Here is a 14,230-nt window from a genome sequence, read left to right on the forward strand (position 1 = left end):
AATTATCGGCGAAAAGTCCAATTTTCAAATGCTATTTTGGGGGGTGAAGGAGTCGAGATAGACCCCCAAAAATGAAGCCTCAAAATGGTTTTTGGCCTGTAGAATCCATTTCCGGGGTCAAAATTTAAAAATTCCGAAATTTGATTTTTCGAAAAGGGGGGGGGGTCCTTTATACAAAAATATAGACTCCATCTCTATGAAATAAAATTCTGGTAAATCATTACTCTTTACAGAATGAGTTGCTTCTAAAAGGCTACATTTCTATAACATATAAGTATTAAGTATGTTCACATGGCAATTTAAACTCCTTATCAATACATAAATGCTTGTTGGACAACTTTCTAGGACTAATTTTGCGGGAACAAGGCAATTTGAAAGTTAAACTTTGAAAACACTTTTTGATCGGCTTTATTTTACAATTTTGGCTATTTTATTGGAAAAAAAATAAAATTGTTGAAGATTCATTTCTGGCAGGGTCACAGTGAAATAATGACATTGGTACAGTTATAATGGCAACTCATACTTTTGGTTAAATAGAATAAGGCTATAATTCACTTATTTATATAAATATTTATATAATTAGTCGCGCAGATGCCTCCTTGGGCGGCACCACTTGATCAGCTGGAGCAAGAAGCCGATGCTAAGGACTCCGACGACGAAGGCCGACGGCGTCGGCAGGTAAGACGACCACGGGTGAGACAGACCAAGCAACACTTGCAACTCTTTCGTCCCTTCTTTACTAGAAGCGGGCTTCAGATGTTTATAACCACTTGGTTGTTATATAAGAACTTGGTTCAAGCGGCTTAATATTTAATTGGAAGAGAACCGCAATTATACAATTATCGCGGCAGAAATACCGTAACAACAAAACTCTTTTATTGTTCTATTTACGGAACAATTTCTCAAAAAGCGTCTAAACCTGCGACATAGGTTTATCGTTTTATGAACGAGAAATTCGCAAATGGTATCGTACATTTCTCAGAGCTCGATCTACTTTTGTTCGCCGTAATGTTCAAAAAGAAAAATAGATGATTTTGGATCTGCCAGTGAAAAACATCTTATATAAGTTGACATTCGAATTTTTTTTTTCTGGAACAATAATTTGTACCAATATGGGTAAGTCTTCATTTTATATATCATGTTTACATGGTAATTTGTTCTTAACATATCTTAAATTTAAGGCAATTTTCTATCTGGTTCTTTTTAAAGATGAAAGATGTAAAAATGATTTAATGATCTTGATTCCATAAAATTAAAACCCGTTTTCACTAATATTCGTAATTATCGAAATAATTAATATTTTCTGAAGCCCTAACAATAATTATCGACTTCTTCTAACCAGTCGAGAAGTGTCTGTTTGCTTGGAAAGCCTCGCGATTCTACAATCTTCTTGTAAAAAAGGCCAGAGGCTTTCATCGTCCTCAGCTTGTCAGGACGATCGAAAGAGGTCCAGAAGAGACCGAAACGCTCTGTGTAGCCATGAGCCCATTCGAAGTTGTCCATTAGACTCCATGCAGTGTAGCCTACGACGTTAACTTCGTCGATCCGGATCGCCATCAACACGTTGTTGAGATAGTTTTGAAAGAAGTTAACGCGCGGCTGGTCGCAAAGTGTGACGCTTTCAGGACGATCGGAAACGCCATTCTCCGTCACCACGATCTCGCGGTAATTCGGATATTGATGCTTTATCCAACTTTTCAACGGTTTAATAATAAGTCATCTTTCGATAAAATTGTATTTTCAGCTGCTTCTTTTTAATTTAAAAAAACAAAATAAACCGCTGCCTAAGAAGCTTTCGAATGCCCCATGGAACCGGCCTGAGCCACGAAGAACCGCTTGTTGGCCAACTCGGATCTGCAAAAGCTCTCAGATCCTGGTCGCAGTTGTAGTGATCGTCTGAACAAAAACATTTAACAAATACCTAAAGTTTTAAATAGTACCTTCATCTGAACACTGCTTGTACTGGACCATTCGGGTAGTGTACGAGTTGAGCCCGAGGAAGTCAAAAGTGCCCTTTATATAATCAATCTCATCCTGGCTGAATTCCGGGAGGCGACTTTTTCGAAATCCTTTCGCGTTCGTCTTCGATTTAACAGTTTCCTTGATTACCGCCGGATAGTCGCCGAGAAGAATCGGATGTGCCCAAATGCCAATGTACCTAAAGCGCCCAGTCAGAATGCCGCTCTATCCAAAGACTACAAAAAATGTCACCTATTTCCTTTCAAACCCCAGTCTTGAAATTTGAACTTATCCCTTTACATTTACGACTACTTTTTCTGAGAAAATTACCATTGAAGAAATCTATCGGCAGCGTCTCTATTTGCTACAGAATTGTCCACCGGCTGGGCCCAGTCGCAGTTGAGCGTGATGCCAACCTCTCCGAATTGCAAGTTCCGATAGCGCTCAGCGTAAAGCCGGTACGCCGCTGCATGCGCTCGCAAAATTGTGTACGACGTATTGTAAGTTCCCGTTCCATGAAGCTTGTAGCCAGGCGCCATGTAACCCTAATTTGATTTTGCTAGTGAGGCCAAAGCGTTAAACACTTACGATTTCATATCCACCTAAGGAGGTTTCTCTGGGCTCGTTGAACGTGATCCATCTCTTCACTTTGGGCCCAAAGCTTTTGAAGCAAAGATCCGCGTATTCCTGAAAACGCTCGGCCAGCGAGACGTTTGTCCAACCGCCGTAGTCCTGGAGCTTTTGAGGCAGGTCCCAATGGTAGAGTGTCACCATCGCCTCGATTTTCTCCTCCTCTGAAAAGTATGGCTAATTCAGTTTTTTGGTCAAGGAAAAAGTTATTTCATAAGTTCAAAATTTGACCATCAAATAGATGCTTACCAAGTTTGTTGAGAAGTTTGTGATAGTAATCGAGGCCGGACTCGCTGATTCCTTCAGAAATTACTCCGGTTGGTATGAGCCTGCTCCAAGAAATCGAGAATCTGTAGAAATCCAGCCCCAGAGCGGCAACATTCTTCACGTCAGTCTCGTAGTTTCGGAAAGAATCGCAGGCTTCATCGCCTGTGGACCCATCTTCTATATTTCCTATTTAGGGCTGCTTATCGTTGTTTGTTTTACAAAGATTATACATAAACAAAAGATCGTTAAAAATGAGCGTCTGATTTATTCTGTTGCAAGCCCGCTTTCCTGGAGTATGAGAAAATGTATCCCATATGTTCTTTCCTCTGTGAGAGGCTCCACCTTCGACTTGATAAGAAGCAGTCGCGATGCCAAAACGGAAACCGGCCGGGAACTGGTCAAAGTAAATCTTGTCGTACTCGCTCGGCAAGCCTGAAGTAAGTATTGTTTGTCAGGGTTGCTTCTGCAATTGAAATATTGGCTTTAAAATTTCGAAATTGCGAAATTTTGAACAAAAACTTGAGACGAAATAAAGACCGCGGCAATTTCACACCCACCACCTTGGAGCGAATTCGCTAATCGTAACATAAGGAGATAAAACGGATGAGAATTTATCGCAAGCATGTTCTAGCCTAGCCCTTTTTTCATTCTTGTTTTTCAGCATTAAAAAATAAATCACAATGATCCTTACCGTTAAGCATAAACACCGCCGTTCCAAGAGTGAGAATTGTTACTGTTCCCGGTTCAGTTTTGATTAAAATATCTGATTATATAATTTTCAATTGTACGATAATCAAGTTGAACAAATTGTTTTTTAAATTGGTTTTCTGAAAATAGCAACAAGATCCAGCTTCAAAAGTGTTATGTAAAACACGTTGTACTAATATAAAATATAAGTTGTTTGAAGTTGCTAAAATAAATTGGCGCGGTAAATATGAAATATGTCCTCCCTTATATTTAATTACTTGGCATTGTCGGCAATTCTCGGACTTGGTGAGACACAAGAACTTTTTTTTTTATCCAAACTTATATAAGAAATTGTAAAATGTTAAAAGACGTATAAATGATAATAACAACGCACAATAAAAGATAAAATGCGCTTGTCTAAAAATTGAACCAGCTCCTGTGAAAATAAAAGACCTAACATTGCGAAGCAAGACGTTCAAGCAGCAAAGGTTGAAGAGCTCCTCCATAGTTCAACTTCGTTGTTTCGTTCTCTAGGGTCGAATATCAACGTGGCGTCTTCGTGGCCAAAGGAGAAGCTCTCTACTTCGCGTGCATATTCAGTTCTGGTGAGTATTTCCGCCTCTTTCGATTTATGATTTTCAAAATTGAGATTTTAATGAAGGGAGAGTGGAGAGCTCGGCGGGAAAACAAGCTCAGCGCAGCATTGCCGCCGGTCATAAACATTCGAACCGCTTAAACTGAGCCCAAAGCTCAAGCCAGTGAGTGGATCTTATCACTGTTATTTTACAAAAAAAGGTTGAAGGCTAGCATGATATTCCCGCTTGAAACAGCGATAGTTCCCTCAAAAGTTTTGATTGAAATCAACGAGGAGAAAATGCGTGACGGAATCCAGTGTAAAAGACTTGATGCTCCTTATCACGTGCTTTTCGAACAAATTTCGACTTGCATGGTGTTCCTCGATGTTTCTTAGAAAGGGAAGCTAACCACGGAGATCTAGCGTCCTGACTGTCCCTTGTGTGCCTCTTTTCTGGCGCGCGAGAGTACCGAGATTCGCCACTATAAAACCCAGTCCTGTCCAAGAAAATGCCAAGAGTTCCTCGTTTCTAAGAACCAAACAAACAAAAAATCAATTTCCATAAGATGAACATTCTTGCTCTATTATTCGCTCTTTTGGCTTTATTCGTCAGTGGTTCCGTTGGAGATCTGATCGGCTACAACCGCGGCCAGAACAACGTCAACATCTTAAACATGAGCCGACACAAGCTTTCAAGCCGTCGATACCGTAAAAACTATCACGAAAACAGCAAGGCGAAGCCAAGCTCCAATATTCGAAGACTTCTCCTGCAGTACCTCTCGGAACGATAAATCATAGTCTCTTCTCATCATCAGTATTCCTATTTACAGAGTACCGATCCCTTTTTCTTATCAGTTTATTAGTTATTTATCTGTTGTACCTTTCCATTGCAATAAATAGTAATTTTACAATTACTACTTTGCTTGTTCCTTCCGTTCTAAGATAAGACATTCCATATGCATAAATATTATTGAGGCGAAATTCAATGAGTATCAATTTTTTATTTGAAGGAAATTTGGCCTACTGGTCATCATGCAGTGTGATGGAATTGATCAATAATTTTGAAGATATTTGTACAGAAATTTGGATGCAGAATAATTTGAAATAATGATGAATTGAAGAAGAGTACAATACTCTAGTCTAATTTAGAGGTGAATAACTAATAATGACTGAAATACTGGTAGGATGAATTATTTGCTTAGAAATCGGTTGAAAATCTTCCTGAAATGGTCTGGATTATGGCCCATAACTTATAAGTTATCGCCAATTTGGCTCAAAAAAACCATCCGCAATCTGGGTTGTCCTTAGTTGCCATGCGTCGCAAGTAAGTCTCCAAAACCAACAGCAACTAAATTCTTATTTAGATTTTAGCCTTTTCGTTTTCTACCAACCTCTTCCGAATGTCCCCGCCAGTGTCGAGTAGACTTGTCACAGCCATAGAGATGTTCCCGCTGCAAAATCTTGACTTTGAACGTCTTTTTCTTCTTTTCATTTGCTATCTTCTCGAGGACTTTGTTGGAATAGCCACCATGAGGGAAGAAGCAGTAATATTCAGGTGTTGTTGGAAGAGGAGGATCGGAGAACATGTTGTTTTCATACTGCAACACATTCACAAACTGAACCGACGGTCCTTGTGGGGTGTTGAATCTGAATCGTACTCGGCAAAGAGGATGAGGAGCTCTATCTTTTTTATCGACATGTCTGGCGAAGTCAGCAGCGTTCCAGATGATTTTTCCTTCATAGGTTTTCCCCACTTCAAGAGGTGGGTACTTTACCGGTGGAGGACTTTCAACCTCATCCGCCATTTGTCGATCAGTATCTTTTTTTTTCTTTTCAGTAAAAAATATCTGTCAACTTTTGATTTTTTTTGCAATTCTGCTAGTGAAAGCTAAACTAGCTGGATCCGCGCTTATATACGGCCGAAAAATAATTCATGATCAGCGTTGATGAGCTCCTAAGTTTCCGAAAAGCTCAAAAAGATCACTTTGGATTGTGTTTCTTCGTATCCTGCATACTCTCATAAAATACAAGCGAGGGGTCTCTTGGAAATAATTAACATGTCTCAGAGTTAATTATTTTACACTTTTGCCATAAAACTTCGAATGAAGGATTTCATTATTTCGTGAGATAAGAAATGAAAGTAATTAATCATAAATGCGCAATAATCGTAAATTTGAAAAATATAAATAAGGATTTCTAAGGATCGGACTGAATCAGCATCATGAAGCGGAAAATATTTTAATTCCGTTGCTTAAAATTCTTACATAAGCGAGAAGAGCATACCTTCTTGCCTGAAAAGTGCGTTGAATTTACAAATTTTATTCCCCGAGTTGTGAGCGAAGAGAGTCAGTAAAGATATACTCCGCGATTCTGGCGGGAGAAAGGAGATGACAGTAATGGTAGCATCGTGGATCAGGCGCCTTAGGGAAATAAGGGAATTCGTATGGAGTCTTCAGCGATCTAGCAACAACTGAAAAATGTTTTAGATTCAATATTGAATTTGTTAATCGATGAAAACGTTCAATCTTTACGTTTCTGTGCCGACAAAGACAATAAATTATCGATCTTCGCAAAATATTATATAACACGTCCGAATTGCTTTATGGAAATTCAGGGCTGTGGAAGGTAGACCACCGGTCTGTGAAGCCTTCACCAAAAGGAACGCGACGAATTGACTCTATTAGGTCTTCAAGATGAAAAATTTCAATCTATACCAATAAATAAAATTGTTTTACTTACTCTCCAGCGCGTCAACTTTTCCATCAACGATTCTTTCATTGTATTCAAGCCCAAACTCGAGCCAACTTGGTCCTGCAATAACCACGTTGTCCTCCATCATTTGCATTGGGACGCCATTTTCGTAGAATCTTTCCAAGGCTAAATTATAATGAGTAAAGTCGCGGCCCGCCATTTATAATATTTTGTTTATAAATTAAAATTATTCTGTCATCTACCTATAAGATGTGATCTGTCTGATCAGTTTCTGGGATTTGAAAGAAGGAGATGTTAATTTATGGCAATGTACACCTGGCTCTTTCGCAAGACTTACCTCTTGTACCCTCTAAGGATTCAAGGACGAGGTCGTATGCGGCTTGGTTGATCTCTTGACAAAATGACGGGCCATCCAGTTCGCGGTAATCAGCTTCTTCTGGTTCTTTGTAGCCACTAGTATTTCAGCGTTGAAATCAACGAAGACGCCTATTCTGACCTGAAAATATAAGTGCATTGGCGAGAAAAGATTTTGGTGTGCAGAGTCCATGCAGATGCATAGGTTTCATTCTCATCCCAGAATACTTGTGTATAAATCTCGTTCGTCAACTGCATCGGATCGTTTTCATCCACGTAGATGTACGGCAAATGATGCAAACATGCAGGGCATTTGAAGCCTGGTCGTGAGCTAAAGAAATATAAAAATTAAAATTTGAATGGAAAAATAGATCTTCCGAAATCAACATCTATATTTGCTGTCGTCAGCATCAATTTCGCCCATTAGAGATAAATTTCCGCATAATTTTAGTTGATCGATTTAGATTATCTACCCGATAGACAACAGATCAATATCTTAGTACCTTAGAGCGGCCATCTTTGCGGTGACATTGTATTTATAACCGGCAGCTTCCATTTCAGAATCCTCGTTGCAAAAACCAGAAACATAACGCTTCGTTCAGTTTACAAATCAAAATTCGTAAATCCAATTCGTTTACAAAATAGATTTTGAACTAAATGCCTGTGCGAAAACTCCCCATGGAGCCCCATCCTCTTCACAGAGGCCTCTATCACCGGACCAAACAGTAGGACAAAGATCTGGATCCCAGTCTGGTCCAATTTGATTTTGGCCACCGTAGTAGTAATTATTCTCGAGTGCAAAAGCCTTGAGAGAGGGATCCAGCATCGAGGCGGCTTCGTTTCGTTTCCTCGTCAAGTAATCGCTAAATTGTTTTAATTTTGAGCACAAGAAAAATATCTACTTTGGAGCATTTGTATCAAGGTTGTGGAGAAATGCATCAAATGCCTTTTTGAATTCTTCGAGATATTCTTCCAGAGAGATTTCTCCTTTCAAATCTCCTGATTTGTCAAAAACATCTTGGTCGTCCATGATTCCATAGTGGTTTCCTCCATTAACAATTACCACGTGGTTTTTCTCCGCGCTTCCATGAAAGAGATCCTCGCCAACGCGCGTGACTCGAGAAACTCCATCGAGCTCGCCGATGAAAGACAAGCTCTTTGGTCTGAGCGGGTCATTCTCTGGTCGCCAGAAAGAACGAGGCACTCCAGCGCCGATGAAAACAACTCCGCCAAGCACCGCTGTATCGTCAGATTTCCAAGCCTCAGCGGCTTCGCTTCCGTGGACAATCGACAGTGTTCCACCGCTTCCAGAAGCGCAGACAGATTCTTCGACTGAAGTCATCAAAGAGCGATAGAGGTCGGCAGATACTGGCAGCGAACCGATTCTAGCAGTGTACAAGCCAACATATGTTCCACAAAAGAAAAAACCCATGTCAGGATCCGCCCTGGCAAGAGCCAAAAGAGGAAGTGCTATTCTCATTATAAACTGTCTCTGTTATCGAGACTTTTAAAAAAGTCAAATGAGTCCGAGTTTGCGACAGATGGTACATTTTCATGGTGCAGTTACCTCAAGGGCGTTATCTTATTTGCAGTAATGTTTAAACTTCTTAAACAGTACGTTTTCTAGCTAATAAAATTGATTGGAGACCCGCGAATCGGTGGATTCTTAAAATTCTCGATGTTGATTAAAAATAGTCTCTAGATGCGGAGTCTATTTGTTGATGATTTTCATTCCTGAATTCACTCGCCAAAAATGAATTACTCCAACGAGCCAGAATCCTACAAAGCCAAAGTCATACAAGCTTTGCTCAACGAAGAAGAAGATCCTCATGAAGGTATCGAATGGACGACGCTTGAAGACTTCATGGCCGATATTTTGCCCACCCGAGCCGAACTCAAAGGTAAACAATAACAATTTGAGTAAAAAACAACGCAATTTTAGTGCCCACGACGAAAGCCAAGCACCCTTCGGCACCTTCAGAGGAAAAGCTTCGATCAATAAAGACTATCCTCGAGGAGATGAGAAAGAACAAAGAAAACCGAGTCGATCTCGTACAAACATCGAAGAACATCCAGCGAACAGATGACGGCTTCTCGTTCAAACCGAACTCAAAAAATCAAGAGTAACATGACGCTTTCTATCGTTCTCTTCTGTAGTTCATGTCCTGTACTTCTATACATCAAGTCTGCACAAGAATAAATAGACAGCAATCTCAGATTGCCAATCTGTAATAGTGACCGTTTTTATAAGAGAACGGTGACTTTTGAACACTATTATTTGTATCATAGGAACCAACTTTATTTGAATTGAAAAGTAGCTTTAACATAAATATTTTGTTTCTAAGGGAATAGCTTAGAAGTTCGTGGTCTGTGGGTAAAGCCAGACCCAGAACCAACAGGTCGTGAGGAAAACCAAGAAGAAGGGCAGGTTGACATCGAAGTTGGGCGTCAGCATAAGCTAGTAGATAGAAGAGTAAATCGTGTTAAAAATAGCTCTCGTACCATGATGATTTCCAATTCGAAGAGAAGGAAGACCCAGATGACAAAGGTGAAGCCGGCGAAGATGACACCGCCCATCTGGTTGAAACCGCACTCGTAGGGCTGTTCGTAATGGGGCTTGTGGGCCATGTTGGTAGATCGCTCCTGCATCAAGTGGTAAGCGCCGATGAGACCGCTGACCATGCCGATTTCGAAAACGACTTCTCGATCAAGCTAAAGCACTTATTTCCACAAAAGTCAAGAGGAGGTTTCAAAAAAACCTGAGTGAGGTGAGATCTCTTGGCGAGGAGATTTGTCTTTCCGTAGGAGCCAGAAGAGAGTTCTCGGCGGCTCTATATTGTAAAATGAATTGACGATTTTATCAAGGAAAACTCACTGTCAAGGGATACTGGGCAGTCTTGAGCGCCATGCTTCGCATAGCGGGAATTTGTGCGACCCGGGCGAGCATTCCGACTTGTACTTTCTGAAGAAAATCGGGTGAAACAAGGAAACTATTGCGCTTGAGACATTTTATTAGGAATAACGTTGTCGCCAGCATTTAACAGCATCAAAACAGGTGTTTCAATTTAAGAAAGTATTTTGTCGGAGACAGAGAGTAGCTTGGGCACAATTTTCTACTGCGAATAAAAAAGAGAAGGAGGGAGTCATTCTCGGTCATTCGGGGACGCTTCCGAGAGGGCCGACGGGAGAAGAGTTCAATGTAGTCTGGAATAGAAGTTTGTAAAAATAGCCACAGATGAAGCAGTGAGGACTGAATTGAATTGAGTCGTGAAATTTCAATATTTACAAGTGAACAAGTAGAAAAATCAGCCTCTGCTTTGAAATTGTTCTACTGCTTTACTCGTTTGCTAATCAGAGAGAAGGAAAATGAAAAGGTTTATGAATTTTCGATGAAATGGTTTCGATCGCGAATATTGTAAGATTTTCACATGTAGCGGCACAGCTGAGTGTGAAGATGGGAGGGCCAGGGGAACAGGCTTCAGTGTATACTTCCTGTATCTTGCTGTAGTGGGAATGTATACTAGGCTAGCTACGAACACACGCGAACAAAGAGCTAGAGCCTGTCAATGCCAGAGTTTTAGAAAAGTAACAATCCAGTTCGAGAAAATATACATTAAAATTATAATATCACTTCCGGTGCGCTAAACTTTCAAAAGTCTAAATTTAAAAAGAGCCTAAACTGTGTTTGAAAACTAAAATTGACAAGCTGAATCTCGCTCTAGCTCTTTTTTTCGGCATGTGGAATGCGCTAAACGATGGATCTCTCCTTACCGGCAACGAAAAAGAATTGAAGTGAAATAAAAATAAGTGAGAAAGAGCTTCAATAACGGGGTCTAGCATTTTTTTTTTCGCGAAACTGAAATTAACTGAAAGCAAACTTAAAATGAAAAGTAAAACAAAAAATGAATTTTATAGGTAAATAACACTTGGAATTGAATTTTCTGGGCCCGGGAATTTAGTTTCATGTATGTACTCGTTCGGTTAGGTCAGTAAGATTAAGCAAAAGGAGACTTAAAGTAAATGAGAATAATGAATGGTGAATCGAATGCTTTCTGGACCGAATCTAAAGCACATTCTCAGGAAGACAGTTGGAGGAGACATTCAGGCACGCACTGGAAAGACAGTTCCAATGGATGGCCAGAGAGGGAGGAGAAACGCGAATTCAACATTCAAATAGGCCTCGGAAGAAGAATATCGCCCGCTCAAAGTTCACCTTGTACGGTCCTCGAAAAGAGAGAAAACTTAAAATTGAAAAGAGCCATTCAAATAAATGAAGGAAACGGAAATAATTGCTTCGTAAATTGTTGTTTTGAAAAGCTTCAAAGCCATATTTAGGGTGCGCTCAGTGTGCTGGGCCCATTCTTTTTGATGATGCTATCTGATTCCATATACAAGTGAATTCGAAGTTGGAAATTATAAAAAGAAAATCAGAAGAAAATTATTATTGGGGATTATTTCATATAAAAAAAGTGAATAGAATACAATTTGTCGTTGAGTAATTATACAGGTATAAATACGGTGAGGCGCCGCTCGGTTAAATCCAAAATCGGATGTCCCTTGGTTGGAGAGAGGAAAACGTTGTTGCTGCTTGAATCGAGGCTAGCCGAAGGGAGGTTCTTATTCTAATTGGCGCTGCTGGGCCCGGGACTCATCGGCTCGGTCTTGGGCTCTGCAGAAGCGCTCGTGGTCGAAGTTGAAGAGCCGGCGGGAGCCTCCGCTCCATCAGCGACGGCAGTGCTACTGCTCGCAGCAGAAACTGGCATCAGCAAACCGTTGATAGTTGGTTCAATTTGTAACTCGTGCTAAAGAAAGGTGATTATTTTAGACGATTTCCAAAGAGACGTACTCTTGTGAAGTTGAAAAGTGGAGGAAGAGGTTTCTTATTTGGCAATCTTGTATCAGGCTGACGGAGAACATCAAAGAATGTATGCGAGCAGGCTTTGAGGGGTCTGAAATTCATCGTTAGCAAAATATACTAGTAATATTATTACTAGATAATAAAAAATGATCAAGGTGAGTATGGAAGTGTCAAAACTTACGTAATTCTGGCAGCGGGTCGATATTCCAGCAAATTAGAGCAGAGAGCGATTGCTTCTGTCGAGGTTCTTGGGCGAAACACTAGAAATTTTAGATACGCTCGAGCAGATTCGATAAGCTTTTACCTTTGCTCCATGGGTGAGCCTTTATCATTGGAAATTTGAGTTCAGTATAATTTGGATTCATGTCTTTGATCTGCTCTCGCGTTGGCGTTCCAAGCACCTTGATGATTTCGACAAGCTGATCGACGCCGGAGTCACCGGGGAAAATCGGTTGGCCGAGAAGCAACTCAGCAAGGACGCAACCGGCTGACCAGACGTCAATCTGGCAAGTGTAATCGGTAGCTCCGAAAATCAATTCTGGTGCGCGGTAATATCTTGAGCATATATATGAAACGTTCGGTTCGTTCTGAAAGGAAATGTCAAATAAAGAAGTTGTATGAGACTTACAGGAATGAGTTGTTTAGCGGATCCAAAGTCGCAAAGCTTCAACACGCCTGACTCCGGATCAAGCAAAAGATTCTGAGGTTTGATGTCACGGTGACAGATTCCATGAGAATGAATATACGCCAAAGCACGGAAGAGCTGATACATATACAGCTTGATCAGGAGAATCGGAATCATTTGCTAAATATAATTGGATTTCCTTTTTGCCGCGCGTAATTTATTCACCTTTGCTTTTCCATAATTTCTTGCAAGTCTGTACAAATTTTCGGGGACCAAGTCTAGCACCAAATTTAAATACACTTCGTCCTTAACATTATCCTTAATTAATTACAAAGTAAGCAAACTTTTATCGCAAAAATGCGCTTACCCTCTTGTCTCCGCCTGAGTAGAAGAAAAAGCGAAGAGCGACGATGTTTGTGTGCTCGATCTTCCTCATTATTGAAAGTTCTCGATTCTTGAAGCGCTTGTCTTGCAGCACTTTCTTGATCGCGATTACATTTTGATCTGCTGGTCCTGCGTCGTCCAGAAGTCGAGCCTAAAAGTGCGACCTCGAAAGCGCGAGACTAGAAACTTGATCCTACCTGGTAGACGACTCCGAATGATCCATTTCCAATGACTTTCGTGTCAGTGTAGGATATTTCAATCGGCTGGTCGGATCCATGGCCGGGTGTAGCGAGCACAACAGTGACTGAAAAATTTAAATCTCTAGTAAATGACGAAGGCTTTTATCAAGGCAGTGAGTTTTTTTAACAAAAGATATTAAGAGAAAGTTTGCTTATTCATTGCAAAAGCTTTTTGTCTTTGGAAACATCTGTTTTTAGCCTTGAATGATCAATATAATTAAAATTGTCAATATTGATAGAATGCAGCTATTACAAGCTAGTTGAAATCTGCATTCACGCTTTTCTTACATAAATGATTAAGAACTTAATGTTTCTAGAATACTTCTGTTTGTTTACGCTGTTAACAGGTGGTTCTATGCGATTGAATGCTTTTGCTGATAATTGGAAATAATTGCGGTGATAAATGAATACTATTCGTTGCTTGGATGTTCGAACCTGGATCGGAAGATATCATATTGACTGAAAGAAGTTTAAACCTGCTGCAGTTACTGCAACGACTGAGTACCTATTCCTGTCCCTTCAAATGGTGACGATGAAAGCTGTGACTCTGACTCTGATAGCTCTGTCTCTGTTTCTACAAAGAAATGATCGTGCACTGAAATCATGGAAGAGTATAAAATCCATACCTTGATTGTTATTTGGCTGGTTGTTGAAAATTCGATCGCGTTCTCTGGACGACCTCATCTCGTTTTGTTTCTTTAGCTGCTTGCCTCTGATTCAGCGTTTTCTTTACTCGAGTTCTATTCTCGTTTCATTCAGATACAGTATTCAGTCCTTACTTTGGATTTCGATTTTGGACTCGTCAAGCTGCGATTTCCTTCGCGCTTCGCCGGGCGACGCTTCTCAACGATTGCTTCCGTTTGGATAATGACGGATATCGTGTCGCCGAGTTCTGAAAACAGCAGATGTTCTAGAAGCGGTAAATAACTTTTTCCATTTTT

The 14,230-nt window shown here is 40.4% G+C and overlaps 6 protein-coding genes across 8 annotated transcripts; 1 reads left to right on the plus strand and 5 right to left on the minus strand.

The window, feature by feature from the left end:
* Positions 1-1,311: 1,311 nt before the first annotated feature.
* Positions 1,312-4,296, minus strand: LOC145708322 (lactase-like protein). Its single transcript, XM_081785982.1, has 9 exons — positions 3,980-4,296; positions 3,548-3,589; positions 3,133-3,288; positions 2,839-3,030; positions 2,548-2,753; positions 2,290-2,504; positions 1,941-2,158; positions 1,785-1,896; positions 1,312-1,693 (listed from the first exon to the last, which is right to left on the minus strand). Exons 1-9 carry the CDS (start codon positions 4,047-4,049, stop codon positions 1,312-1,314), a joined length of 1,593 nt encoding a protein of 530 aa, XP_081642108.1. The 5' UTR covers positions 4,050-4,296.
* Positions 4,297-5,220: 924 nt separating this feature from the next.
* LOC145709819 (uncharacterized) lies at positions 5,221-5,985 on the minus strand. Its single transcript, XM_081787521.1, has 2 exons — positions 5,509-5,985; positions 5,221-5,465 (listed from the first exon to the last, which is right to left on the minus strand). The coding sequence occupies exons 1-2, from the start codon at positions 5,920-5,922 to the stop codon at positions 5,391-5,393; spliced, it is 489 nt and encodes a 162-aa protein (XP_081643647.1). The 5' UTR covers positions 5,923-5,985; the 3' UTR covers positions 5,221-5,390.
* Positions 5,986-6,416: 431 nt separating this feature from the next.
* Positions 6,417-8,664, minus strand: LOC145707672 (uncharacterized). The gene is made up of 7 exons (XM_081785231.1): positions 8,086-8,664; positions 7,845-8,046; positions 7,687-7,775; positions 7,326-7,514; positions 7,167-7,282; positions 6,857-6,994; positions 6,417-6,587 (listed from the first exon to the last, which is right to left on the minus strand). The coding sequence occupies exons 1-7, from the start codon at positions 8,661-8,663 to the stop codon at positions 6,436-6,438; spliced, it is 1,464 nt and encodes a 487-aa protein (XP_081641357.1). The 5' UTR covers position 8,664; the 3' UTR covers positions 6,417-6,435.
* A 272-nt stretch (positions 8,665-8,936) lies between these two features.
* LOC145708737 (uncharacterized) lies at positions 8,937-9,379 on the plus strand. The gene is made up of 2 exons (XM_081786434.1): positions 8,937-9,084; positions 9,126-9,379. The coding sequence occupies exons 1-2, from the start codon at positions 8,937-8,939 to the stop codon at positions 9,308-9,310; spliced, it is 333 nt and encodes a 110-aa protein (XP_081642560.1). The 3' UTR covers positions 9,311-9,379.
* Positions 9,380-9,457: 78 nt separating this feature from the next.
* On the minus strand, positions 9,458-10,161 carry LOC145706883 (uncharacterized). Its single transcript, XM_081784342.1, has 4 exons — positions 10,059-10,161; positions 9,943-10,014; positions 9,686-9,895; positions 9,458-9,641 (listed from the first exon to the last, which is right to left on the minus strand). The coding sequence occupies exons 1-4, from the start codon at positions 10,128-10,130 to the stop codon at positions 9,537-9,539; spliced, it is 459 nt and encodes a 152-aa protein (XP_081640468.1). The 5' UTR covers positions 10,131-10,161; the 3' UTR covers positions 9,458-9,536.
* Positions 10,162-10,176: 15 nt separating this feature from the next.
* LOC145706877 (glycogen synthase kinase-3 beta-like) lies at positions 10,177-14,201 on the minus strand. 3 transcript variants are annotated; one of them, XM_081784333.1, is made up of 12 exons: positions 14,069-14,201; positions 13,916-14,029; positions 13,795-13,863; positions 13,725-13,748; positions 13,248-13,354; positions 13,034-13,201; positions 12,892-12,972; positions 12,670-12,846; positions 12,346-12,628; positions 12,223-12,301; positions 12,030-12,132; positions 10,177-11,985 (listed from the first exon to the last, which is right to left on the minus strand). In XM_081784333.1, exons 2-12 carry the CDS (start codon positions 13,971-13,973, stop codon positions 11,806-11,808), a joined length of 1,329 nt encoding a protein of 442 aa, XP_081640459.1. In that variant the 5' UTR covers positions 13,974-14,029; positions 14,069-14,201; the 3' UTR covers positions 10,177-11,805. The 3 variants fall into 3 exon arrangements, with proteins under 3 accessions (XP_081640459.1, XP_081640458.1, XP_081640460.1); XM_081784332.1 differs by having other exon boundaries at positions 12,892-12,984; XM_081784334.1 differs by lacking the exons at positions 13,725-13,748; positions 13,795-13,863 and having other exon boundaries at positions 12,892-12,984.
* Positions 14,202-14,230: the final 29 nt, after the last annotated feature.

Source organism: Oikopleura dioica, chromosome XSR, assembly GCF_907165135.1.
Source record: "Oikopleura dioica chromosome XSR, OKI2018_I68_1.0, whole genome shotgun sequence".
Classification (NCBI taxonomy): Eukaryota; Metazoa; Chordata; class Appendicularia; order Copelata; family Oikopleuridae; genus Oikopleura; species Oikopleura dioica.

Bases quoted from the DNA above. Each gene is read 5' to 3' on its own strand.
- LOC145708322 (XM_081785982.1), bottom strand. From the start codon at position 4,049: ATGGAGGAGCTCTTCAACCTTTGCTGCTTGAACGTCTTGCTTCGCAAT. The intron at 3,590-3,979 runs GAGCTGGTTCAA...AACCGGGAACAG, and splicing joins TAGGTCTTTTATTTTCACAG to TAACAATTCTCACTCTTGGA. The intron at 2,505-2,547 runs GTAAGTGTTTAA...AAATCAAATTAG, and splicing joins CCTTAGGTGGATATGAAATC to GGTTACATGGCGCCTGGCTA.
- LOC145709819 (XM_081787521.1), bottom strand. From the start codon at position 5,922: ATGGCGGATGAGGTTGAAAGTCCTCCACCGGTAAAGTACCCACCTCTT. The intron at 5,466-5,508 runs GTTGGTAGAAAA...ATAAGAATTTAG, and splicing joins GGCGGGGACATTCGGAAGAG to TTGCTGTTGGTTTTGGAGAC.
- LOC145707672 (XM_081785231.1), bottom strand. From the start codon at position 8,663: ATGAGAATAGCACTTCCTCTTTTGGCTCTTGCCAGGGCGGATCCTGAC. The intron at 7,515-7,686 runs GTACTAAGATAT...ATATTTCTTTAG, and splicing joins GCAAAGATGGCCGCTCTAAG to CTCACGACCAGGCTTCAAAT. The intron at 7,283-7,325 runs GTCAGAATAGGC...CTGAAATACTAG, and splicing joins CAATGCACTTATATTTTCAG to TGGCTACAAAGAACCAGAAG.
- LOC145708737 (XM_081786434.1), top strand. From the start codon at position 8,937: ATGAATTACTCCAACGAGCCAGAATCCTACAAAGCCAAAGTCATACAA. The intron at 9,085-9,125 runs GTAAACAATAAC...ACGCAATTTTAG, and splicing joins CACCCGAGCCGAACTCAAAG to TGCCCACGACGAAAGCCAAG.
- LOC145706883 (XM_081784342.1), bottom strand. From the start codon at position 10,130: ATGCTCGCCCGGGTCGCACAAATTCCCGCTATGCGAAGCATGGCGCTC. The intron at 10,015-10,058 runs GTGAGTTTTCCT...TTTACAATATAG, and splicing joins CTGCCCAGTATCCCTTGACA to AGCCGCCGAGAACTCTCTTC. The intron at 9,896-9,942 runs GTTTTTTTGAAA...TAAGTGCTTTAG, and splicing joins AGAGATCTCACCTCACTCAG to CTTGATCGAGAAGTCGTTTT.
- LOC145706877 (XM_081784332.1), bottom strand. From the start codon at position 13,973: ATGAGGTCGTCCAGAGAACGCGATCGAATTTTCAACAACCAGCCAAAT. The intron at 12,985-13,033 runs GTAAGCGCATTT...TAATTAATTAAG, and splicing joins ACTCAGGCGGAGACAAGAGG to GATAATGTTAAGGACGAAGT. The intron at 11,986-12,029 runs GTACGTCTCTTT...ACCTTTCTTTAG, and splicing joins CACTTTTCAACTTCACAAGA to CACGAGTTACAAATTGAACC.